General features: G+C 44.8%; 2 protein-coding genes across 4 annotated transcripts; one reads left to right on the forward strand and one right to left on the reverse strand.

Annotated features, from left to right (window-relative positions):
• Positions 1-1730: 1730 nt before the first annotated feature.
• On the reverse strand, positions 1731-18999 carry LOC126983095 (uncharacterized). The gene is made up of 11 exons (XM_050835597.1): positions 18901-18999; positions 12594-12791; positions 12130-12228; positions 10818-10916; positions 7935-8195; positions 7227-7409; positions 5974-6168; positions 4869-5095; positions 3408-4640; positions 2966-3153; positions 1731-2382 (listed from the first exon to the last, which is right to left on the reverse strand). The coding sequence occupies exons 3-11, from the start codon at positions 12136-12138 to the stop codon at positions 2087-2089; spliced, it is 2691 nt and encodes an 896-aa protein (XP_050691554.1). The 5' UTR covers positions 12139-12228; positions 12594-12791; positions 18901-18999; the 3' UTR covers positions 1731-2086.
• On the forward strand, positions 13464-18550 carry LOC126983096 (hydroxylysine kinase-like). 3 transcript variants are annotated; one of them, XM_050835599.1, is made up of 7 exons: positions 13464-13605; positions 14704-14879; positions 16034-16250; positions 16498-16631; positions 16982-17156; positions 17314-17567; positions 17762-18550. In XM_050835599.1, the coding sequence occupies exons 2-7, from the start codon at positions 14718-14720 to the stop codon at positions 17945-17947; spliced, it is 1128 nt and encodes a 375-aa protein (XP_050691556.1). In that variant the 5' UTR covers positions 13464-13605; positions 14704-14717; the 3' UTR covers positions 17948-18550. The 3 variants fall into 3 exon arrangements, with proteins under 3 accessions (XP_050691556.1, XP_050691557.1, XP_050691555.1); XM_050835600.1 differs by lacking the exon at positions 13464-13605 and adding an exon at positions 13933-14079; XM_050835598.1 differs by lacking the exon at positions 13464-13605 and adding an exon at positions 14089-14241.
• Positions 19000-21897: the final 2898 nt, after the last annotated feature.

A 21897-nucleotide genomic window follows, 5' to 3' on the forward strand; every position in this document is an offset into this window, starting at 1 on the left:
AAAAGGAGAGGAAGCTTTGAATGAGCTAAAGAAAAGGGAGGATCAGCTGGACAGAGGTTGTAAGAAGCATTAATTAACAATGATATTAGAAGTCTCAGGGAGGGAGGAAGAGGAACAGGGCTGGGTTATGCTGTCACAAGATCTTGGACCAGCGCACCAGAGAGGTTTCCTGGGTTTACGCTTACTTAACTTCCTTACAGTGGTGAATGGTTCCATTGACTAGTGGCTTGGCCTCTCCAGAATCAGGCAGCCATGGACTTCCCTCCCTGCCTCTCTGCGCTCTGACCCATGTGTTAAGCCAGGCCCGTTGAGGCCCTGGAAAGCTGGTTTGGTCTAACTTTCCTTTCCTAAAAATGAGTATCATATTCTCTATAAGGAAGCAAACTAAGCAATAGTATCTTGTAGACTCAAAGTAATTTCAGTGGTTCACATTAATACTACTCCAGACAAACTTTAGGAAACAGAAATCCTTAGAAGAGAAGCATCATTACGTAATGCAGAGGAAGAACAAGATAATTAAGTTTAACATATGGTTATGTAACAAATTTTCTTTAGGATTTGCTCAGAACTTTGCATTGGTTAAATTATCAATATTAGAATAAGCCTTGCTACTCACTGGTTGTACGTGTGGGTTCCTAAGGGCTCCTTGGGCTACAATGAGTATTTGTGGTAATAGTACTGTTGTACTTGCCTTTACATTCTGTACAATGATCCTGTTTGTGAAACTTCTTCTACATCAGTCAATCTACATTCAAAATTGTACATTCACACTTTGTCTTGTATTTCAAAATAAAGTGAGTCAATTTCTTATTCCGGTTTAAAATATACATATGAACAGTAGCACAATATAATAATTTGGAAGACCTATGGATATATGTAAATACATGATATATACACTGTACAGTTCACAGAGCAGCAGCAACACCTTGGGCACTGCCGAGAGGCCTCAGCAGTGCCCCCGCCTCCTCCACTGTCTCTCTGACCTTTGGTACCCAGGCAGATGAGTTACACTTTTGATGCTCCTCAGAAGCAGTTTGTCACCTTGAGCCAACTGGGACAGATACATTCTCCCTCACTTGTCTTGCTTCTTACTACAGCTGCCTTACATCTCTTCCTTCAGCTTAAACTCTTCGGATATTGACCTTGTTGCCTTGCTAACTGGTTCACTAAGTCTTGATCCTCGAGGGATGTACATTCAAACACGTACTCAACATTCTCAGTCAACTCCTAGACAAATATTCTGAAATCTATACATTTGTAAAATATATACTTTGTCTATACTGTACTTTCATAAGGCACATTATAAGGATACAAAAATAGATTGTATACATACAAAATAAGGCCAATTTACACGTCAGGGAATGGCTGAGTGGACGGACAAACACTACAGTTGTTACACCTCACTCTGAGCAGGAAAATGGCATCAGTGAGTGGCCGTCTCTGCTCTCGATCAGTGTCTCACACTCATGAACAAAGGCAACAGTCTTTTATTACTTAGCTCTTATTTATTTTGATATTACTTATTGATATATTGGCATCACTAGGATATTTTAAAACTTTGCCAACAGTATACAGTAGTTTTATTCATTCCCTAAGCTTATTTTATTTACTTTTTTGTCTATTTTGTTGAAAGAATTAATATATATATATATATATATATATATATATATATATATATATATATATATATATATATATATATATATATATATATATATATATATATATATATATATATATATTCACACCGGTTATAACTTTCAAATATTGCTCAATCCTTCCTCTAGTTTGCTTCCTTTACCTCTTTTACTCTTGTCAAGTTGAAGACCCACATGGCCAATAATTACTGATGGCTGTGGCTGCATGGCCCTTGTGATATATCATATGACTTTCCCCACAGTGTGGGCAGTGTCTTTTTCCTTTGCTTAGTTGTTTTATAAAGCTCTCTACTTATATCCATCTTCAAAAATACATACAATATACAGATAAATAATTATTGATGGCTGTGGGCCACTTGTGGCTTCACTTTCCAGCAGCAACTTCCCAATAATGATCAAGTTAAGAAGAAAAAATCTTAAACGTGTCTTCAGACCAGCGACGACTCCCCAATGATGATCGTGTCGCCACTCAGGTTTGGTGTTGAGAACTTGGGTGCTACTCCCGGCTTGGGGGCCACCGCGGGAGGGAGGCCGTTGTTGTAGCGCAGGCCAGGGGGGGCGGGGTAGCCTGCCTCAGGCCCCACCACCTTCCCTGCCTCTCCTAGGCTGCCCCGGCCCAGCTCCTGCCTCTGGGCGTCACCATAGGCAGCGCACCGCCCAGCCTCAGGTGTGGCTGCTCCGTGGTGGGGCCGCACGTCACCGTCTGGCAGCATTTCATGGCCACCTGAGGAGAAAGTTTATCCTTAAAAGGTGGCTGAAGAAGATATGCGAGTAATTGCTTAAATGGCATGCAAAGGCTTATACAGCAAGCAATTACATGTGTGAATGGTATGAATGCTAATATAATTTCAACATGACAGTCTGTTGCTTCTACTTTCTGAAACAATCTGTCATTATCTTTGTCATTTATCTTTCATGAGGGGCAGAGGAGGCATGTAATGATTTATATGGATATTCCTGTTACTTCCATGTGCAACAGAAGACATTTAGCCCCTTGGATTAGGACCTCCTACAAGAAGACCTCACCAAGCAACATGAATGGAGCAAAAAGTGGCTGCTACAATTTAATGAAGAAAGATGTAAAGTCTTGCACCTTGGGAGGGGATATCCAGCACACCAATACCACATGGGAAACACATACTCCACTATCCACCACAGAGGCAGAGAAAGACCTGGGACTATATGTTACCAGGCTGCCAGTGAAGGCGAAATCTGTGCCAATCGAAGCAGACGGGTTAATGGCTCCAACAAGCTGAACTAAAAGGTAAAAGTAAGGTACAAGTCTCTATGACAAGCCGTGTACCCACCAGAGAGGGCCGGTGAGGGTCCCTGCGAGCCCGTGCAGAGCCTGGTGGAGTAGCCCGAGTCATTGTGAGAGTCGTGCTCCATGGAGGACTCGTGAGGGTTACGTCCGCCGCCGCCACGTACAGCCTCCAGCCGCCCCTCCGCCAGGTAGCCGTCGTACAGCCGCCTCACTGCCTGCTGGATCCTGTACCTGTGATGAATGAGACATGGGTTTACTCGTATTCTGCTGACCTTTTATTTTTTATGGCAAGGGAGGCAACTCAAAAAATAAAATAAAAAAATAAATAAATAAAAAAGAAAAAAAAAGCTTAATTACTGCTTGTACTCCTGTCTGCTGGATATTACCTTAAAATTTTCAGCAAGCAATTACTAGCACAGCACTGTGAAGCACTTTGCAGACACTCCCAGATCTCCAACAAAACCTTCACAGTGTTGCTTCCTCACCTGTCCATGTCCAGGTAAGTAGCAGCATCATATTCTTCCTGAGCCTGGGCCATTTGTGCCTGGAAGGCCTCCACACTCTGGTTGTGGTGCTCCTCTGTGGTCTGTGTGTGGTAGGCTTCCACAGTGTGGCTCTGGTAGGCTTCTGCGTTTTGTGTGTAGTAAACGTCAGCATCTCTGGCAGTCTGAGTGTGGCCGTAGGCTTCACCGGGCTGGGGCTGGTAGGGCTCTGCTGTCTGGGCCTCCTCAGGGGGTGTTGGGTACTTGGGGTACTGCATGTAGTTTTCAGCCCCGACCTTGGCAGGGGTGGGCTCCACATGGGTACTGGTAACCTGGGGCTGGTAGGTGGCTGCTGCACGGCCTCTGAGGTCACCATGCATGTAGGGGTTGTTGTTGCGGTAGTCGTAGCGGCTGTAGCCGCTCCACCCTTGGGGTTGATGCTGCTGCTGTTGATGCTGCTGCTGTTGATGCTGCTGCTGTTGATGCTGCTGCTGCACATGGTTCCCTTCGCTGCCTCTGATGCCGTGAGTCGCATCCTCAGCACGCATGGTTGTCTTTGGTATGGCGCCATGTTCAGCATGGGACTGAGAGACCCTCAGGTTGTCCACGGCCTGGTTGAGGTCTGTATGGTGGAGGGGAGAGGGCCTGCTGGGAGGGTGTGCTGCTGCAGCGTCTGGTGGTACTGAGAGGTCAGGGTGCCGCAGGAGGGGCGAGGGGTTGGCGGGGGAGTAGCGGCCCATCCTTCGCACCACTGGAGACCCGTGCATGGAAGACCCACTGAGGCCTCTGCTACTTCTGCTGCCTCGCTGGCCAGCAGACATGTCACTGCTGGCAGACTCATTGAGAACATCCCTCACTGGGGTGCCAGTGGATGATCCTTCACTTCTCCTTAACCCCTTTCCATTTGGCAAGTCTTCGGAGCTTTCAAGGACGTTTCTGGCATCTAGTGAGTGGCTGCGTCTTTGAGTCATTCTTGCTGGCGTGAGGCGGCGGCTATCCGCTGACAAGCTTCTGGAGGGGTGGTCTGTAGGTGAGGGGCAGCGGAGGATGCCAGGCACCAGGGAGGGTATGGTTCTGGGGGCATCATAGATGATTGCATCGTGTTCATCATGCACAGTCTGGGGAATGTTGTACATGGAGGTGGGGTGGTCCAGCACGCGCAGCCCCTTGTACACAGAGTCCCGGTCACTCTCACCCTCCTCGCGGTACTCTGAGATGGCCTCCTCCGACCGGGACCTGCAAAAACACCACTCGTCAGAAGGGAAAAAACCACAGGGAATAGAAACTGTGTGATCACAAAGGAATGGAGTGAGAGGAAGGCAGCTTGGCAGAAAAGCTAGTGGAGGAAGTATGCACATGGTGGATGGTGGTGAGATTTGATTTTCCCAGCCATATCCAATTGTGTATAACCAATTACTGAAAGCGTATATCATTATTGGGGGCAAAAAAACTAAATCACTGCACCTGGAGAGTGGGTAGTGGCCGGGGGGAGGCTCCTTGGGTCTCCGCACCGAGCCTCTGAACATGAAGGACCTCGGCAGGATCTGTGGCTGCTGGCTGGGAGGGGCGCGCGATGCCAGGCGCCGCTCCACCCACTGCTGCAGCTGCGACATCTTGGAGTCCGCCTGAACCTCCCTCGCTACCTTTGTCCTCTCCACGCGCTGCCGACACTCTTCCTTCTCGTCAGCCAACTGTTGGGAGCAGGTCAAAGTGAATGTGGAGGTTTGGAAGTTTATTTACTATTTATAGATCAGGAAAGGTCACAGCAATTCAAACAAAAAAATGTGGAACTTCTGATTTTGACTGCACTCTGTTTGTCTGCCAGGTCACAGTGATTGGTTAACTATGCACAATGTTTAACTTTCTACAGATCAGGAGAAGGACACTATATGATATTACTATGAGAAAGTATTGCTAAACTTCTAATTCAAAAGCAAACATATATGATTTTTAGGAAGATTAATGTACCTTTAATTTAAACAGAATCATCTATTATATACCTGATTCGTAAAAAGGGAAATATGTATCACATCTCAGACTTAAAAAGAGAAGAACTATAATGAACCAATTACTTACTAATAAGAATACTATCACCCCAACTTCAAAATACTGACTACCACTCACAACACATCTGACTTATCAAAAAATAGAAGATGATTTCTAAATATTCACAGAACACAACCATTTGCACCTTAATTAAATATATAGATGACAAATAAACGGTGGATTTCCTACAAGAAGACTCACCAAGCTACAGGAATGAAGCAAAAAGTGGCTGCTGCAATTCAATGAAGGAAAATGTAAAGTCATGCAGCTTGGGAGGGGATATCCAGCACACCAGTACCACATGGGAAACACTCCACTATCCACCACAGAGGCAGAGAAAGCCCTGAGAGTGTATGTTACCAGGCTACTAGTGAAGGTCAAATCCATGCCAATCGCAGCGGACGGGTTAAGAAGACAACAACAGTGACAGCAGTGACTCCCTTTCTGCTTCCCCCTGACTCACATTGGCAGTGATTTGCTTTACAAGGCAGTGGCATCAGCAGTGACATCAGCAGTGACTCACCTTCTGCTTCACGTTGTCACTGAGGTGTTGGATGTGTGACTTGGTGCGATGTTCCAGGTTGGTGATTTTGGCGTCCAGCTTGTCGTGCGCTGCGTCGATGTGGTCCATGAGCGCCACTTTGTCCTTCTCCAGCTTGTCCTCCACATTCTTGAAGAAGGGTGCACAGTAGCAGGTGTAGCCCACGCCCACCGGCCCCTAAAAGGACACCAAGGGATTAGTTAAAACATTCTTTATAACACTGAATACGTCCTTGATATTGTAGTCAAGAAAAAAGTTGGAAAGTTTCGTTTAGTCGGCGCAACATCTGTGGTCATATGCCGGAGAGAGACAGGAGGGGGAAGGAATTATAGGAGAAGGGAACAGATCCCAGGAAACGGCACACAACCCCTGATTAATACGTGGTACCCATTCACTGCTGGGTGGAGAGGGGCATAGGGTATCGGAAAAGCCGCCCAAATTTTTCCACTTCGTCCAGGAATCGAACCCGGGCTCTCTCGGTTGTGAGCTGAGTGCACAAACCACTGCACCACGAAGCCCCCCATTGTAGTCAAGATTATACGGGAAAACAAAAAGAGGAAAAGTGAAGTAACAAAAGAAATATGCACAGAAGTAACTGTAGTTCCACCCACGGACACAAATGGTCGTGCAATACTTCCACCAATGGTAAAGATATTGCATTGGGTAAAGAGCGTCCCTGAGAGAGTACGCAAGTCATCAAGGAGTCAAGGCATGGCTCAGGGCATAGAGAGATTCTTTGAGATAGTGAAAAAAAGTGAAAGAAAATTAAAGAGAACATAAAAAAAATACCAAAAAGATATAAATGAGAATTCTTTTTAACCCAGTAGCTGCGGGGATCAAAGGTCCCTCTAAGCGAGAAAAATGAGAAAAAATCATCACTCACGCAAACCATTTCATAATATTACCAACCCATTTGTGATCAGTTTATGCATGATCTATTTTTGGGGGTTTATATCATGGCAAAAATTTGGCCGGTCGCTGCTACACGGTAACGCCACAAATTTGGCCCGTCGCTACTACAAGGTTAAGTATGAAGGTTCTTGATGTGGCAAAAAAGAGCCTGTTTATTTCTGGACACAGGTCATGGAAGAATACAAACACAAAATAATACATGTCACAATTTACATATGCCTTACTTTTAACAAAAATAACACAATACACAACTAAATATTCAAGATCCCCAAATCAATAATACATCAGAGGTCTATGGAGACTAAAATCACCCTGATCCTCACCTTCTTGATGTTGCCGGCAAGATCAATGAAGTACTGCTCCCCCTTGCCCAGCGGGTCCTTGGGGAGGGAGTCAATGTTGGGCACGGCCAGGTCCTGCGGGGACAGCGGCGGGTAGTATTGGCATCCGTACGGCGACCACTGCACCTGCTTGGCTCGGCGCTTCTCCTTGTGCTCTGCCTTGTGCTGGGGGAAGGAAGGCATGGGTGAGTGTGTTGGTGAGTGTGTTACCTGGTATAGACAGCTGGGTGGGTGAGGGTGACTTGGTACTTGCTTGGTATACAAATTTATGATTAAGGATTGACATGATACTGATAATACTGGAGAATGAAGATGATAATATTCTGACAGGCACGTGGCATATAAGGAGACAGTTAGGTATACAGACTGACCTCTTGCAGTCCCATAAGGAGAGTGTTTTGAATGTACGTTCGTAATGCTGAATATTTATAGAAAGCTAATACGTATGGACGATATGTAACTTAAAAGGATACTGATAACACTAACAATCAAATTATCTTATATAATAAACAAAATATCACAAGATCAAAGTACTGAGTATCACAAAGGAAGCAGAAGCAGAAGGGTGACAGAAGATGAAAATTAGCGACAAAAAATATATCAGAAAATCAACAAAGTATTACAAGATCAAAATACTACAATCTATATCACAATGAAGGCTAAGATTGTCAGTCCAGCCGTCACCCTCACCTTCTTCTTCTCCTTGGCTCGGGTGCTGCTGTCTTTAGAGGAGGTCCCGCTGTCATTGGTCTTGCCCCTCTTCTTATCCCCCTTCCCGGTGTCCTTGTCCTTCCCTCCACCTGCTGCCCCATTCTTAGCCTCCCGCTTCTTCTGCTCCTGCTCCCTCCTCAGCCGCTCCTCCACAGACACTATGGGCGGAGGATTCTTCAGGATTTCTAAGATTTGGTCGAACTCCTTCCGCTTGGCAATGTCTCCCGGCGCCTCGTTTTGCTGGAAGAGGAGTACATGTTTATTGTGGTGGTGTAATCTATCTTGTAATTTGAAAAGGTGAAGTTAGAACATGCATTTCCATCAGGCTTGTAGGAGTGCAAGTTTATTCTGGTGGTCTAATCTATCTTGTAATTTGAAAAGGTGAAGTTAAAACATGCATTTTCATCAGGATTGTAGGAGTGCAAGTTTATTCTGGTGGTCTAATCTGTTTTGTAGTTTGAAAAGGTGAAGTTAAAACATGAATTTCCATCAGGATTGTAGGAGGGCAAGTTTATTGTGGTGGTCTAATCTATCTTGTAATTTGAAAAGGTGAAGTTAAAACATGAATTTTCATCAGGATTGTAGGTGTGCAAGTTTATTCTGGTGGTCTAATCTGTTTTGTAGTTTGAAAAGGTGAAGTTAAAACATGCATTTCCATCAGGATTGTAGGAGTGCAAGTTTATTCTGGTGGTCTAATCTGTTTTGTAGTTTGAAAAGGTGAAGTTAGAACATGCATTTCCATCAGGCTTGTAGGAGTGCAAGTTTATTCTGGTGGTCTAATCTATCTTGTAATTTGAAAAGGTGAAGTTAAAACATGCATTTTCATCAGGATTGTAGGAGTGCAAGTTTATTCTGGTGGTCTAATCTGTTTTGTAGTTTGAAAAGGTGAAGTTAAAACATGAATTTCCATCAGGATTGTAGGAGGGCAAGTTTATTGTGGTGGTCTAATCTATCTTGTAATTTGAAAAGGTGAAGTTAAAACATGAATTTTCATCAGGATTGTAGGTGTGCAAGTTTATTCTGGTGGTCTAATCTGTTTTGTAGTTTGAAAAGGTGAAGTTAAAACATGCATTTCCATCAGGATTGTAGGCGTGCAAGTTTATTCTGGTGGTCTAATCTATCTTGTAATTTGAAAAGATGAAGTTAAAACATGCATTTCCATCAGGATTGTAGGCGTGCAAGTTTATTCTGGTGGTCTAATCTATCTTGTAATTTGAAAAGGTGAAGTTAAAACATGCATTTCCATCAGGATTGTAGGCGTGCAAGTTTATTCTGGTGGTCTAATCTATCTTGTAATTTGAAAAGATGAAGTTAAAACATGCATTTCCATCAGGATTGTAGGCGTGCAAGTTTATTCTGGTGGTCTAATCTGTTTTGTAGTTTGAAAAGATGAATTAAAACATGAATTTCCATCAGGATTGTAGGAGGGCAAGTTTATTCTGGTGGTCTAATCTATCTTGTAATTTGAAAAGATGAAGCTAGAACATGCATTTCCATCAGGATTGTAGGAGGGCAAGTTTATTCTGGTGGTCTAATCTATCTTGTAATTTGAAAAGATGAAGCTAGAACATGCATTTCCATCAGGATTGTAGGAGGGCAAGTTTATTCTGGTGGTCTAATCTATCTTGTAATTTGAGATGAAGCTAGAACATGCATTTCCATCAGGATAGTCTTGTTTTCCTTTTAATTTTTTACTTCTTTGTTGAATTAGTTGCTTGTACTTGGAAATATTGAAGAAGCAACATGTGTTTTCACCATTATAGCTTGTCATATGATTTCTATTCAATGTTATGTAAGTTTTATGTTTGGTTTGTACTCTGAAAGGATAAAGTTAGAGTGTGCCTTGACTAATGGCATCCTATTTTGCTTTATATGCATATCTTCAACTATTAAGTTAACAAATAAAAACAGAATATACTTTTACATTAGGAAGTGTTCTATCTTATAAGTATTTTCTATTATGAGGTTGAGCTTAGATTCTTCCTCTGCACAGTACCTCCAAGTGTTTATGACATGGAACTATTTATATACTATTTTTTGTCTCATTAACCCGATAGCAGCGGGGATCATGTTTCTTAATGGTCCCTCTAAGCAAGAAAAATGAGAAAAAATCATCACTCACACAAACCATTTCATAATATATAACAAAGCATTTGTGATCAGTTTATGTATCATCTATTTTTGGGGGTTTAAATCGTGGCACAAATTTGGCCCGTCGCTGCTGCCGGGTAAAGAAATAAAAATAGAATATGCTTTTACATTAGGAAGTGTTCTGTTTTATAAGTATTTCCTATTATAAGGTTGAGCTTAGATCCTTCCTCTGTGCAGTACCTCCATGTGCTTATGATACTGCACTACTTATACATTTTTTGCCTCATTAAATACACCAAGGAAAATAAATGATTGAATGGATGAGTGAGTTAGTGTTTACATTACCTTGCTCTGAAAAAAAATAGAGTTAGCTCATAATCCAGGAGACAAAAAATGAACAAGGCTCAGTGAGAACATGAGTGAATGAATGCATGGTGAGTGACTGAGTGAGTGAGTGAATTAATGAGTAAGTGAACAAAGTGGCAAGGGAGTGAATGAGAGCATGAGTCTTTTGTAGAGTGAGTGAACAAGAATAAGCAAGAATGAGTGAGTGAGTGAATAAGTGATTGAGTGAGCAAGTGAGTAAATAAATGAAGAGTATGAAAATGAGTGAGGAAGTGAGTGAGTGAGTGAGTGAGTGAGTGAACAAAATCAAGGTGAGTGAGTGAGTGTGAGTGAGTGAACAAAATCAAGATGAGTGAGTGAGTGTGAGTGAGTGAACAAAATCAAGGTGAGTGAGTGCGTGTGTGAGTGCATGAGTGCGTTCGTCACCTTGTTCTTGATGGTCTGGTCGGCCCCGGACTCCAGCATTATCTTGGTCAGCTTCCTCCTCCCCATGGCTGCCGCGATGTGCAGGGCTGTGTCGCCATTCTGAAACAAGGCACTCACACTTATTTGCCTGCTGCCTCATTTACCTTCATCACCTGTACTGTTTTTATTTTTTTCTTCATCCCTCTAACACTCCTTGCCCCTATCTCTCATGTCGCCTCTCCTTCCCCTCAAACATACACTCACACTCACTTGTCTGCTGCCTCATTTAACTTCATCACCTGTACTGTTTTTCTTCCTCTCTCTAACACTCCTCCTCCCCTTCCTCTCTCCCATAATCCTGCCTGTCGTCTCTCCTTCCCCTCAAACATGCACACACACTCACTCGTCTGCTGCCTCATTCACCCTTATCACCTCCCCTGTCCTGCCTTTCTTCCTCTCTCTGATATTCCTCCTCCTTTCCTCTCTCCCATAATCCTGCCGGTCACCTCTCCTACTTCCTTCCTCCCTCCCTCCTCTCCTCTTGCATTGTTCCCCTGTCCTCAATATCATGGCCCTGGTAGTAGTTTTGCAAGGCTTCCGTGCTTTGAATGGGATAAGCACTCATGACAACCCGACGTAGCTCCTCCCTGGCCTTAAAATATAGTCGTAACATGAACCCGAGGCGATTGATAATATCAGTCTCATGCCGTGCTTGGTGCCTCACACACCTAAGTACCTACATACCTTTGCACCGAACGCACTAAATGACCGTTAGGATTCATGGACGGGCAGTCACAATTACCTGTCTGCTACCTGCTCCACCAATATCAAGCCTTCACACCTGGGATGCATACTTATCCCTTATCACTCCAGCGCCATAAAACTGTGAACTCAGACTGAACAAGGAATGACATGATTAACACATAAAAGTAGACTTATTAACAAAAAAAAAGGAAAGAAAAAGAAAGGATATGACAGGTTAATGGCAAAACACTAACAAAATAATGGATGAGGGCTGATAATGAAGAAGTATATATGGCAGGAAAGAAATGATAGGACGCAGAAAACAGCAAACACAGGGAGAGGAGGATAGATAAGAAGGGATGTGTGTGTGTGTGTGTGTGTGTGTGTGTGTCACTTGTGGAGAAGGAAGAAGACGTGGAGGAGACAGGGTCATATGGCACTTGTGGGGGAGGCAGTGGAGGAAGAGGGACAGGGTCATATGGCACTTGTGGGGGGGGGGGGGAGGAGGAGGAGGAGGAGGAGGAGGAGGGAAAGGATCATATGGCACTTGAGGAGGAGGAGGGGGGGAGCAGAGCCAGGGTGAGGTCACCTTGTTCATCTCGGCGACGTGGCTGCGGGCGGAGAGCAGGATGCGCGTGACCCCCGCGTGGCCGTAGCGCGCGGCGGTGTGCAGGGGCGTGTCGCCGTACTGGAAGGGATTATATCACGTCAGGACAGAAGACAGGTTATAATAATAATTAGCTGTTTCTGTTGCCTCAAGTGCACGAAACAGTGTGGGTTGCGTAAATAAGATCGTGTAGGCCTATACAAGACGATTACGATTTTAACGGCAAATTCATCAATAAGGCAGGCAAACCAAGGGCTTAGTAATATACTACATAGATAGAAGGTCAACAGCACACTGCTCCCACAATGTAAAATATAGAAGAGACCCCAAAATCAATTTATATTCTGAGGGAAAAAATGTTGAAAAGACTGGAATGTTTTAATTTAATTCTATGGTAGAAATCTTGGTATTTTTTTCCTTCCTCGTGGTGGAGGAGCGTGACTCACGTTGTTCTTGATGTCCGGCCTGCAGCCCGCCAGCAGCAGCACGCGGCACGTCTGGTTGTGGCCGTTCTGGCAGGCCAGGTGCAGCGGCGCGAAGCCGCCCTTGTTCTTGATATAGACATTGGCCTTGGCGCGCACCAGCGCCTCCGCCGTGTGGCTGTAGCCCTTCCAGGCCGCCTCGTGTAGCGCCGTGTTCCCGTGCTGCACAGGGAGAGGAAGGGAGAAGATAAGGAAAGATGATTATATCTTGTTTTTAACACCCTCACCATCGCACTACTACTACTACTACTACTACTACTACTATACTGCTATGCAGCTATAGGTCTACTACTGCTACTATATATACTGTCATGCCTCACCAATCTCTTGTCCTTCTACAATGAAATATTTGAGACGGTAGACAGAGATTAAAATTATGATGTAATTTATCTTGATTTTAGTAAAGCGTTTGACAAAGTTCCTCACCATCGACTGTTGCTTAATTGAATTACAGGCTCACGGAGTATTGGGTAAAGTTTTGAACTGGGTCAAAGCGTGGCTTAGCAATAGGAAGCAGAGTCCAAATCAATGGTAAAAGATCTGACTGGGGCTGTGTTACGATTGGGGTCCCACAAGGTTCGGTATTGGGTCCACTTTTGTTTATTATTTATATCAATGACTTAGATTATCGAGTCCAACGTCCACATCGTTGATGTAAATAATGAACAGCACTGGGCCAAGAACCGAGCCCTGAGGGGCACCACTACATTGAAACAGGCGCCCACTCTGGGTTAAATCCGTCGATCACCATCTACCCTCTGCTGTCTATTGCTCAACCAATTTGCGAACCATTGGTGTACTCGTACTTTACCGTCAATTTTTGGTGTGGAACTTTATCAAACGCTTTCTGGAAATCAAGAGAGAGAAGTTATCTATATGATCCTCCCTTATCATATGTCTGGCAGAGTGGTAGAATTTAAAGAGCGCCGTGCAGTCAACTGAGTAGGCTGCCCTTGCAACCAGGCTGAGGTACATGGTAAGTGAAGTATTAATCTCTCTCTCTCTCTCTCTCTCTCTCTCACACACACGGCCGTGGTTACTAGTTAGCACACTCGCCTCATAACCGAGAGGTCCCGGGTTCGATTCTCGGGCGGTGAGAGGACGGATGTGCACTTGTGCAGTTTTCTTTTAATAGCAATAATGAACAAATAAATTAATAATACTCTCAAGACCAACTCAATGACACACTTTCCTCTTCGCGGGAGGGCGTTAGGCAGCAGGGGAGGGAAGACGGGGGCGGGAAGGAGGAGTCAGTGGGCGTGACTACTCTTAAACAGGCGAATGAACAAAAAAAAGTAAAGCAATAGAAGATAATTTATAGGCAACCAGGGAAGCTCATCGAAAACAAAACTAAGAGGAGCAAGGACCGGAGAGGAGAAAGTGCAAACAAGCGGAGTGAAAGGGAAGAAGTAGAGAAAACGAGAGGACAGACAGTAGCCACAGAAAGGAGGTGAGTGAGGACAGCAAGTGAGGGTAGAAGGCAACTCAGCGTAGAAGGGAGAGTCAAGGTTGTCTCCAGTTGCTTGGGAGAGCGCGGAGGAAGAGTCAGATGCTGGTGGCAAGGTTAACGTTAGGAGTGTGGTTCGAGTTGTCCTGTTAAAAGTCACCCACTGTAAGTATGATGTAGTGGTAGTAGTAGTAGTAGAAGAATTAGTAGTAGTAAGTAATAGTAGTAGTAAGGAGAAGCAGTAGTAGTGGGAGTATAATACGCAGTAGAGGTTGTTATTTTTTCACATCATAGGAGGCAGCTCAAGGGCAAAAACACATACATAAAAAAGCCAGTTGTTGTTATTGTTATTATCATTACGAGGCCTCCCTGTCCCCACCTCTGTACTCGCAATTGGCTATTTACGTCCCTGTTCTAAGTGTTTTGTTCTTTTTAACGATTCCTGTCAAGGAAATCATGTACAACCCTTTTCTCTCCTACGTTACATTTTTTATAACATTACAAGGCAATCCTAAGGCCTCTTTTCCTCCTTGTCACAAAGGTTTCGTTCTAAACCATCAATAGAGGACGTACATGATCTTGGGCAGTCGCTCTAATATATGGCCCTTCCCTGTTCCACTCCTACAGATAAGTTTGCAGCCATGTCACAGGAGGATGCCCCAGGTGTGCTGCAGCCCGGCCAGGTGATCAGGCCCGTGATGGACGAGGAAAACGCAAAGACCTTGGCCCGCAAGCTCTTCGGCCTCACCGTCACCTCCATCAAGGAACTCAACAGCTACGACGACAAGAATTTCCATCTACAGGTAAGTGTTGTGTGTGTGTACCATGTGTTCATGTTTGATACCATGTTGCTGGGGCTTAATTAAATTTCCCTTTCTTTTAGTGTGTGTGTGTGTGTGTGTGTGTGTGTGTGTGTGTGTGTGTGTGTGTGTGTGTGTGTGTGTGTGTGTGCCATGTGTTCATGTGTGATACCATGTTGCTGGGGCTTAATTAAATTTCCCTTTCTTTTAGTGTGTGTGTGTGTGTGTGTGTGTGTGTGTGTGTGTGTGTGTGTGTGTGTGTGTGTGTGTGTGTGTGTGTGTGTGTGTTCATGTGTGATACCATGTTGCTGGGGCTTAATTAAATTTCCCTTTCTTTTAGTGTGTGTGTGTGTGTGTGTGTGTGTGTGTGTGTGTGTGTGTGTGTGTGTGTGTGTGTGTGTGTGTGTGTGTGTGTGTGATACCATGTTGCTGGGGCTTAATTAAATTTCCTTTCTTCTTGTGTGTGTGTGTGTGTTTTTGTGTGTGTGTGTGTGTGTGTGTGTGTGTGTGTGTGTGTGTTCATGTGTGATACCATGTTGCTGGGGCTTAATTAAATTTCCCTTTCTTCTTGTGTGTGTGTGTGTGTGTGTGTGTGTGTGTGTGTGTGTGTGTGTGTGTGTGTGTGTGTGTGTTCATGTGTGATACCATGTTGCTGGGGCTTAATTAAATTTCCCTTTCTTTTGTGTGTGTGTGTGTGTGTGTGTGTGTGTGTGTGTGTGTGTGTGTGTGTGTGTGTGTGTGTGTGTGTGTGTGTGTGTGTGTTCATGTGATACCATGTTGCTGGGGCTTAATTAAATTTCCTTTCTTTTTGTGTGTGTGTGTGTGTGTGTGTGTGTGTGTGTGTGTGTGTGTGTGTGTGTGTGTGTGTTTTTGTGTGATACTTTGTTGCTGTGGCTTTTTTATATTTCCCTTTGTTTTTGTGTGTGTGTGTGTGTGTGTGTGTGTGTGTGTGTGTGTGTGTGTGTGTGTGTGTGTATATATTGAGTGTGATTAGAATATATATATATATATATATATATATATATATATATATGTATATATGTATATATGTATATATATATATATATATATATATATATATATATATATATATATATATATATATATATATATATATATATATATATTAAGTTCTCGTTTTCTTTCATAACTCCGAGGTGGAGTCAGAAAGCAGCAACCCTCACATCCCAGAGGGGCACCCAGACGGCTACGTCTTGAAGGTGACCAATTCCTTGGACTCCAAAAATGCCGGGGTGATGGCTGCGCAGAACGAGATAATGCTCTTCCTCCTCGCCAGAGGCATCAAGGTGCCCAAACCAGAGAAAAATGTGACCGGCTCTCATTTCATTTTATCAGAAATCACTGGTGACAAAGGTACGCACCTGACAGCGATATTGAAAGTACTTCATTGATTTGCTTCTCGCGATGTCTTCGTTGTAGGAATATTTTCATGAATGTATAAACGCCTCTCATCGAGCAGGCGTGTAAAATCTGTCTTTCGTGATAGTTGATATTACATTGTATATAACTATGATGGAAGGGTAATGACTAGTCAATTTTCAAGTAATTGCGTGGAAATAGAGAATGACACTTGTTTCCTCTCCGGCCGTGGTGAGAGTAGCAGGCGAGGAGGGGGAGAACCTCGTGAGGCTGCTGACCTTCCTTCCCGGCAAGATCCTCTCCCAGGTGCCTTACACCGCCCAGCTCTTCTTCGAGTTGGGAGCCCTCGTGGCGAGGGTGGACAACGAGCTCAGGGTAAGGTGGAGGCACGACCGATGCTGTCTGGGGGGCTCGGATCTGCTGTAGTCAGTTTCACTTTTTGCAGATTTCCTCTCCGGCGTCTGGATGGGTCTGTTCCCAGTATTGTAATTTTGGATATGTTCGCCAATTCATGACCGCAATTCCACTTAGTAGACTAATATCAAGAAAAAAATATTGTCAAAGTAATGAATTATATATATTTTTTATCTCCGTTTAGTTTTCCAGAGTATTTTTTCACATGACTTCATCAAAATGGTGTGTAGGAACTAGCGAACATACTCGAAATTATATATTTACTTCAATCCCCATCAATCAATAGTCATCACCACCGAACTCTTCCTCAGGACTTCCACAACGAGGCCGTGAAGCAGCGCCGCTTAATCTGGTGCCTCGAGAGCGCTCCCGAGTTGTCCAAATTCCTGTTCGCCGTGAAGGACGAGGGGAGGAGGCGGCTGGTGGAGGAGGTGCTGGAGGCGTGGCAGACGACGGTTGTGCCACTCCTGCCCACCCTGGAGAGAGGTCAGTCACCTTACCGGCAATGACCTCTTAGAACTTTTTTCTAAATAAACGGTATGGACGCTGTCCTTTTAATTGTTTAAAGTCTTGAAAGTTATTTCATCTCTTTGAACAAGTTAAAAGTTATCAAGACATTCTAGCATCAGGCCTTTGTTTCCAGGCTTTATTCACGGAGACTGTAGTGACTACAACATCATTGTCAGTGACAATGATGAAGATCCTTCCGCCTACCACATTAGCCTCATAGACTTTGGCGACATCCAACATTCATGTTACGTCTTTGAACTGGCCATCATCATCATGTACCTAATGCTGGAGGTCAGGGTAATGCCCCCAGATGAGGCTGCAGGACATGCACTCGCTGGCTACCTCACACAAAGGGCTGTCACAGAGGATGAATGGAGCATCTTAAAGGTGAGTTGTATTTTCAAGTCTGATGTTTTGCAATATTGAAGATGACACTTGGATTAGATGGATCTCATAGCTCCCTGCAGTATGCAACTAGACTGTTACTTAGACTAATCAAAGACAACAGCACTACTCGTGTGAGATCAGTAATTACCGAGCGTGCTTAGTTTTGCTAGTAAAGATTCTTGTCTCCTTTGCAGGAGTGCATTGCTGTTCGCTTTGCCCAGAGCCTTGTGATGGGCGCCTACAGCTACATGCAGGACCCAGGTAATGAGTACCTGCAGATAACAGCAGTGCGAGGCTGGGAAGTGCTGGGCTCTTTGTGGCAGACACCCAAGGACCAACTCCTTGCCCAGTGGAAGAGCACTCTAAAGAGTTACCAATAGAAGGATACTTGTCAGCTAACTTCAGTCCAGGTTTCCACTCGGTGTTTGTCCTGGAGTGGCGCAGTGTATCAAAAGGGAGCCTCAAAAACATTAGTCTACTTTTCATCGTACATAATAACGGGGAAGGCAAATGCAGCAGTTGTGTTACCCAGGGTGCGCCGAGCGGATTGTTTTCACTACACAGAGGCAGGGGAGGTAAGACGGGCAGTGGTGGACGGTGGTAAGGGGAAGCCCTGACCCAGGAGTTAGCCGTTCTAGCTTTGGAGGGTCTCGCCTCAGGCCAAGAGACAGAAAGAAGACGACAGGTCCTGGGCACGGACGCCTTCCCCTTAGGGTGGCTGCTGGGAAGGGAGAGGACTCAGAGGAGCCGGTTTTCACCCTGCGGCGAATGGGGAAAGGAGCCGTAAGGCCTAACAGACCTCTCAATGTAGTAAGTTTACATAAGATTGCATTGTAAATGATCTGGTAGGATAAGGTGTCACATTTGTTATACTCGACTTGACTGTAATCAATTATCTTGAGCTGTATTGTTTAATACGTGATACATTCAGATGTATTGCTTATCTCTCGCAGGTTAACCGCATTAAAGCGCGTGAACGACAAGGTCATGTGTGATTATTCCTGCTTCAGTAGCATTGGCGACTCCGTTAACGACAGTACCGAGGCGAGGGGACGGCGTGGGTTGATAAAGTCTACTGATGTTGAAGAACTACTTTCGCGCCGCGGTGAACTCAGTTACGGAGTCTGCACAGTCAGGCGAACGAGTGACTAGTTACTAAAGTACTGAAGGCTATGCAGGCTATTAACTAATGTTGGTTATTTCTCGAATATGAATAGGATTAGGAAGTTATTGATTGCCATGACTACAGAACGCTAAAAATGGTTATGTGTGTATGTAATTCACCACGGCCTGACCACGAGCTGAACTCGTGACTACCAGTGCCGCGACTCACCTGGTCATCCTGGTGGTCCACGTTAGCGTTGTGCTTGATGAGCTGCCGCACGATGTCTACGTGGCCCTCACAGGCGGCGCGCTGCAGGGCCGTGTAGCCGCACTGGAAGGGAACAGGCGGTCAGGCACGGGAGAGGCAGCGAGGGCAGGCAGGAACGGCACTCAAAATTGAAATTGAAAACACACACACACACACACACAAAAACACACACACATGGCGAGGGAAAATGCATAATACAGTGATACACATACAAAAAAATAAAAATAAAATGAAATGAAAGCGAGTTCACACAAACGAAAAAAATACTAGGCTATTTAAGGAGGGACGAGACGCCACTCAACAATCTATTATTAATCAAGACACAAAAATACTTGATATCATGTGTAACCGAACAGGCAGAAGGAGGAGGATTAAGAGAAGTAAGTACAGGAGGAAGAGGAGTAGGAGGAGGATTATAAGACTATTTCAGTAGCTGTGCATGAGGCTACCAGGTTGAGTGCATGTTTTTTTTTTTTTTTTTTTTTTTTTGAATCAGTCTGTCAGTAAGTGTGTATCTGACTGACTGTGTGTGTGTGTGTGTGTGTGTGTGTGTGTGTGTGTGTGTGTGTGTGTGTGTGTGTGAGGCTACGCGGAAGCCACACCTAGATAACTTGCATGTTTCACCGTCACCAGCAGCGTTTAATATGCACGCCAACAAGTGATTCACGGATAACCTTCAGGAAGACGAACGCTAGCTGGAGTGAGGTGAGCTGCCGGGTAGTGGAGAGAACGGAGACGGGAGAAAAGTGTCGGGCAGGAAGTGAGAGGCGGGTAGCGAGGGGCAAGTAAGGGGTGATGGCAAGGAGTTAGACAGGAGTGAGAGGAGGCTAAAGGGAGAGTTCAGGGTTAAGGGTAGGCTGGCTGCTGTTGGTGAGAAGAGAGAGAGCGAGAGAGAGAGAGAGAGAGAGAGAGAGAGAGAGAGAGAGAGAGAGAGAGAGAGAGAGAGAGAGAGAGAGAGAGAGAGTGTATATACAGGGTAGACGATTCTCTGGCAGGGGACGAAAGCAGTATCTTCCTATAGCATACCGATTACAACCCTTGCTACCTTGATAATCTCTCTCTCTCTCTCTCTCTCTCTCTCTGCCCTAAGCGTACATATATAAAACCTCCCGCCCAGTAATTATCAACGACGCACACACACACACACACACACACACACACGTTCGTATCCTAATATATGAACGTGTGATTGTCTGTCTGTCTATTTACGTGGAAGGTTGGGCACGACAGCTCTCTCTCTCTCTCTCTCTCTCTCTCTCTCTCTCTCTCGGTATCCATCACACGCGCCTTGCAGTCAGATCCTCAAGTTAATTTTGATGCCAAGTTATTCTTTATCCCACGACCGCCTGCCAATTAGTCCTTATACAGAGCCTTTCATCGCGCGTCCTCGTTATCAGGGAGGGGGTAAAGGGGTGAGAGAGAGAGAGAGAGAGAGAGAGAGAGAGAGAGAGAGAGAGAGAGAGAGAGAGAGAGAGAGAGAGAGAGAGAGAGAGAGAAAGTAAAAACAATTAGTTATATCTATAAAAAAAAAGTGTAGCTATACGTGTTTCTATTTGCATACCTTTTACATATTTTTTTATCCTTCTTCTCCTCCCTCCCCCCACGCCCCCCCCCCCCCCCCACACACACAAACAACCCACTAACACACACACACACACACACACACACACACACACACTCCGATACACACACTAACAAAATCGGACCCCCAAGCCTTGGCAGCCCCCTTACCCGCCACCCGTGTGCTCCCCGGCGGCCCACATTCCCCGCGTAAAAACAAGGCGGTCTTATATCTCTCGGTGTCAGCGTTTAATGGGCCTGAAAGCATCTTATCTGCCCGCCTCGGGACGCGCTGCTTGAGACATTATAACCAGCCATTCTCTCACCGCCAGTCAGCAAGCCAAGCAGCCAGACAGCCAGCCCCCCGAGCAAGGCCAACGAACCAGTCAGAGAAAGAGAGAGAGAGAGAGAGACCAGACCAGCCATTCAGCCAACCAAAAGGCGAACAGAAAGACAACCAGAGAACCAACAAGTCAGTCAGCCATTCAGCCAGCCAGCCAGGAAGACAAATAGCAAGATAACTACGTAGAAAATAAGCCAACCAGTCAATAAGCCAGTTGGTAAGCCAGTCAGCCAGCCAGTCAGTTAGTCAGCCACTCAGTCTCAGTCAGTCAGCCAGCCACTCAGCCTCAGTCAGTCAGCCAAACAGTCCACCAGTAAGTCAGGGAGCCAGTCAGTCCAGCGGGCACCTCAAGGACGCAACACGAGACTTTAATAGGCATAAAAAGCAATATAAAACAGTGGCAGACTTTGCAAGGAGACGATCACCACATCCTGCAAACCCGGCCACACCTTTATAATGATGATAATGATTGTGATGATGCTGATAATAATAATAACACTAATAATAATAATAATAATAAGAAAAAAAAGAGTAGCAGGATAATAATGATAATAATAATAATAAGAAAAAAAAAGAGAAACAGGAGGAAGATAAAGATGATGAAGAAGAAGAAGATAAAGAAGAAAATGAAGAATAAGAAGATGAAGAAGATGCAGAAGAAGAAAAATAATAATAAGAAGAAAAGGAAGAAGAAGAAGAAGAAGAAGGCAAAAATAGATGATAAAAATATGAAGGAAACAAAATAACTACAATAATAGCAAATAACTCTTACGAACGCTCGCGACCACCGCCCCGCACCTCGCCCGTGACTCACCAAGGGGCGTCAGCGAGCCTTTAAGCTGAGGCGTTGCTGGGGGTGGTGGCGCCGTCTGAAGGGTAGGTGGCTGAGGGAGCAATATCCATCTAAGCTCCCGCCCCCCTCACCCCCTCAACCCCAAGCCGCTACAAGAGCCTCCTTACAACCTCAACCTCAACTACCTCCTCTTCCTTCTCTCAACTCCTCTAGCTAAACCCAACAGCCCCCTCTCGTCCTTAACAGCCCTCCGACAGTGGTC

The sequence above is a fragment of the Eriocheir sinensis genome, chromosome 52, assembly GCF_024679095.1.
Source record: "Eriocheir sinensis breed Jianghai 21 chromosome 52, ASM2467909v1, whole genome shotgun sequence".
NCBI classification, from domain to species: Eukaryota; Metazoa; Arthropoda; class Malacostraca; order Decapoda; family Varunidae; genus Eriocheir; species Eriocheir sinensis.

What these genes read in the sequence shown, in the direction of transcription:
- LOC126983095 (XM_050835597.1), bottom strand. An exon ending in GGCCACTACCCACTCTCCAG is followed by an intron (nt 4,641 to 4,868) that starts GTGCAGTGATTT and finishes GTGTTTTTGCAG; the next exon opens with GTCCCGGTCGGAGGAGGCCA. An exon ending in ACCCTCACCGGCCCTCTCTG is followed by an intron (nt 2,383 to 2,965) that starts GTGGGTACACGG and finishes CTTTCTCCTCAG; the next exon opens with GTGGCCATGAAATGCTGCCA.
- LOC126983096 (XM_050835599.1), top strand. Translation starts at nt 14,718, where the DNA reads ATGTCACAGGAGGATGCCCCAGGTGTGCTGCAGCCCGGCCAGGTGATC. An exon ending in AGAAATCACTGGTGACAAAG is followed by an intron (nt 16,251 to 16,497) that starts GTACGCACCTGA and finishes TGGTGAGAGTAG; the next exon opens with CAGGCGAGGAGGGGGAGAAC. An exon ending in GGGTGGACAACGAGCTCAGG is followed by an intron (nt 16,632 to 16,981) that starts GTAAGGTGGAGG and finishes ACTCTTCCTCAG; the next exon opens with GACTTCCACAACGAGGCCGT.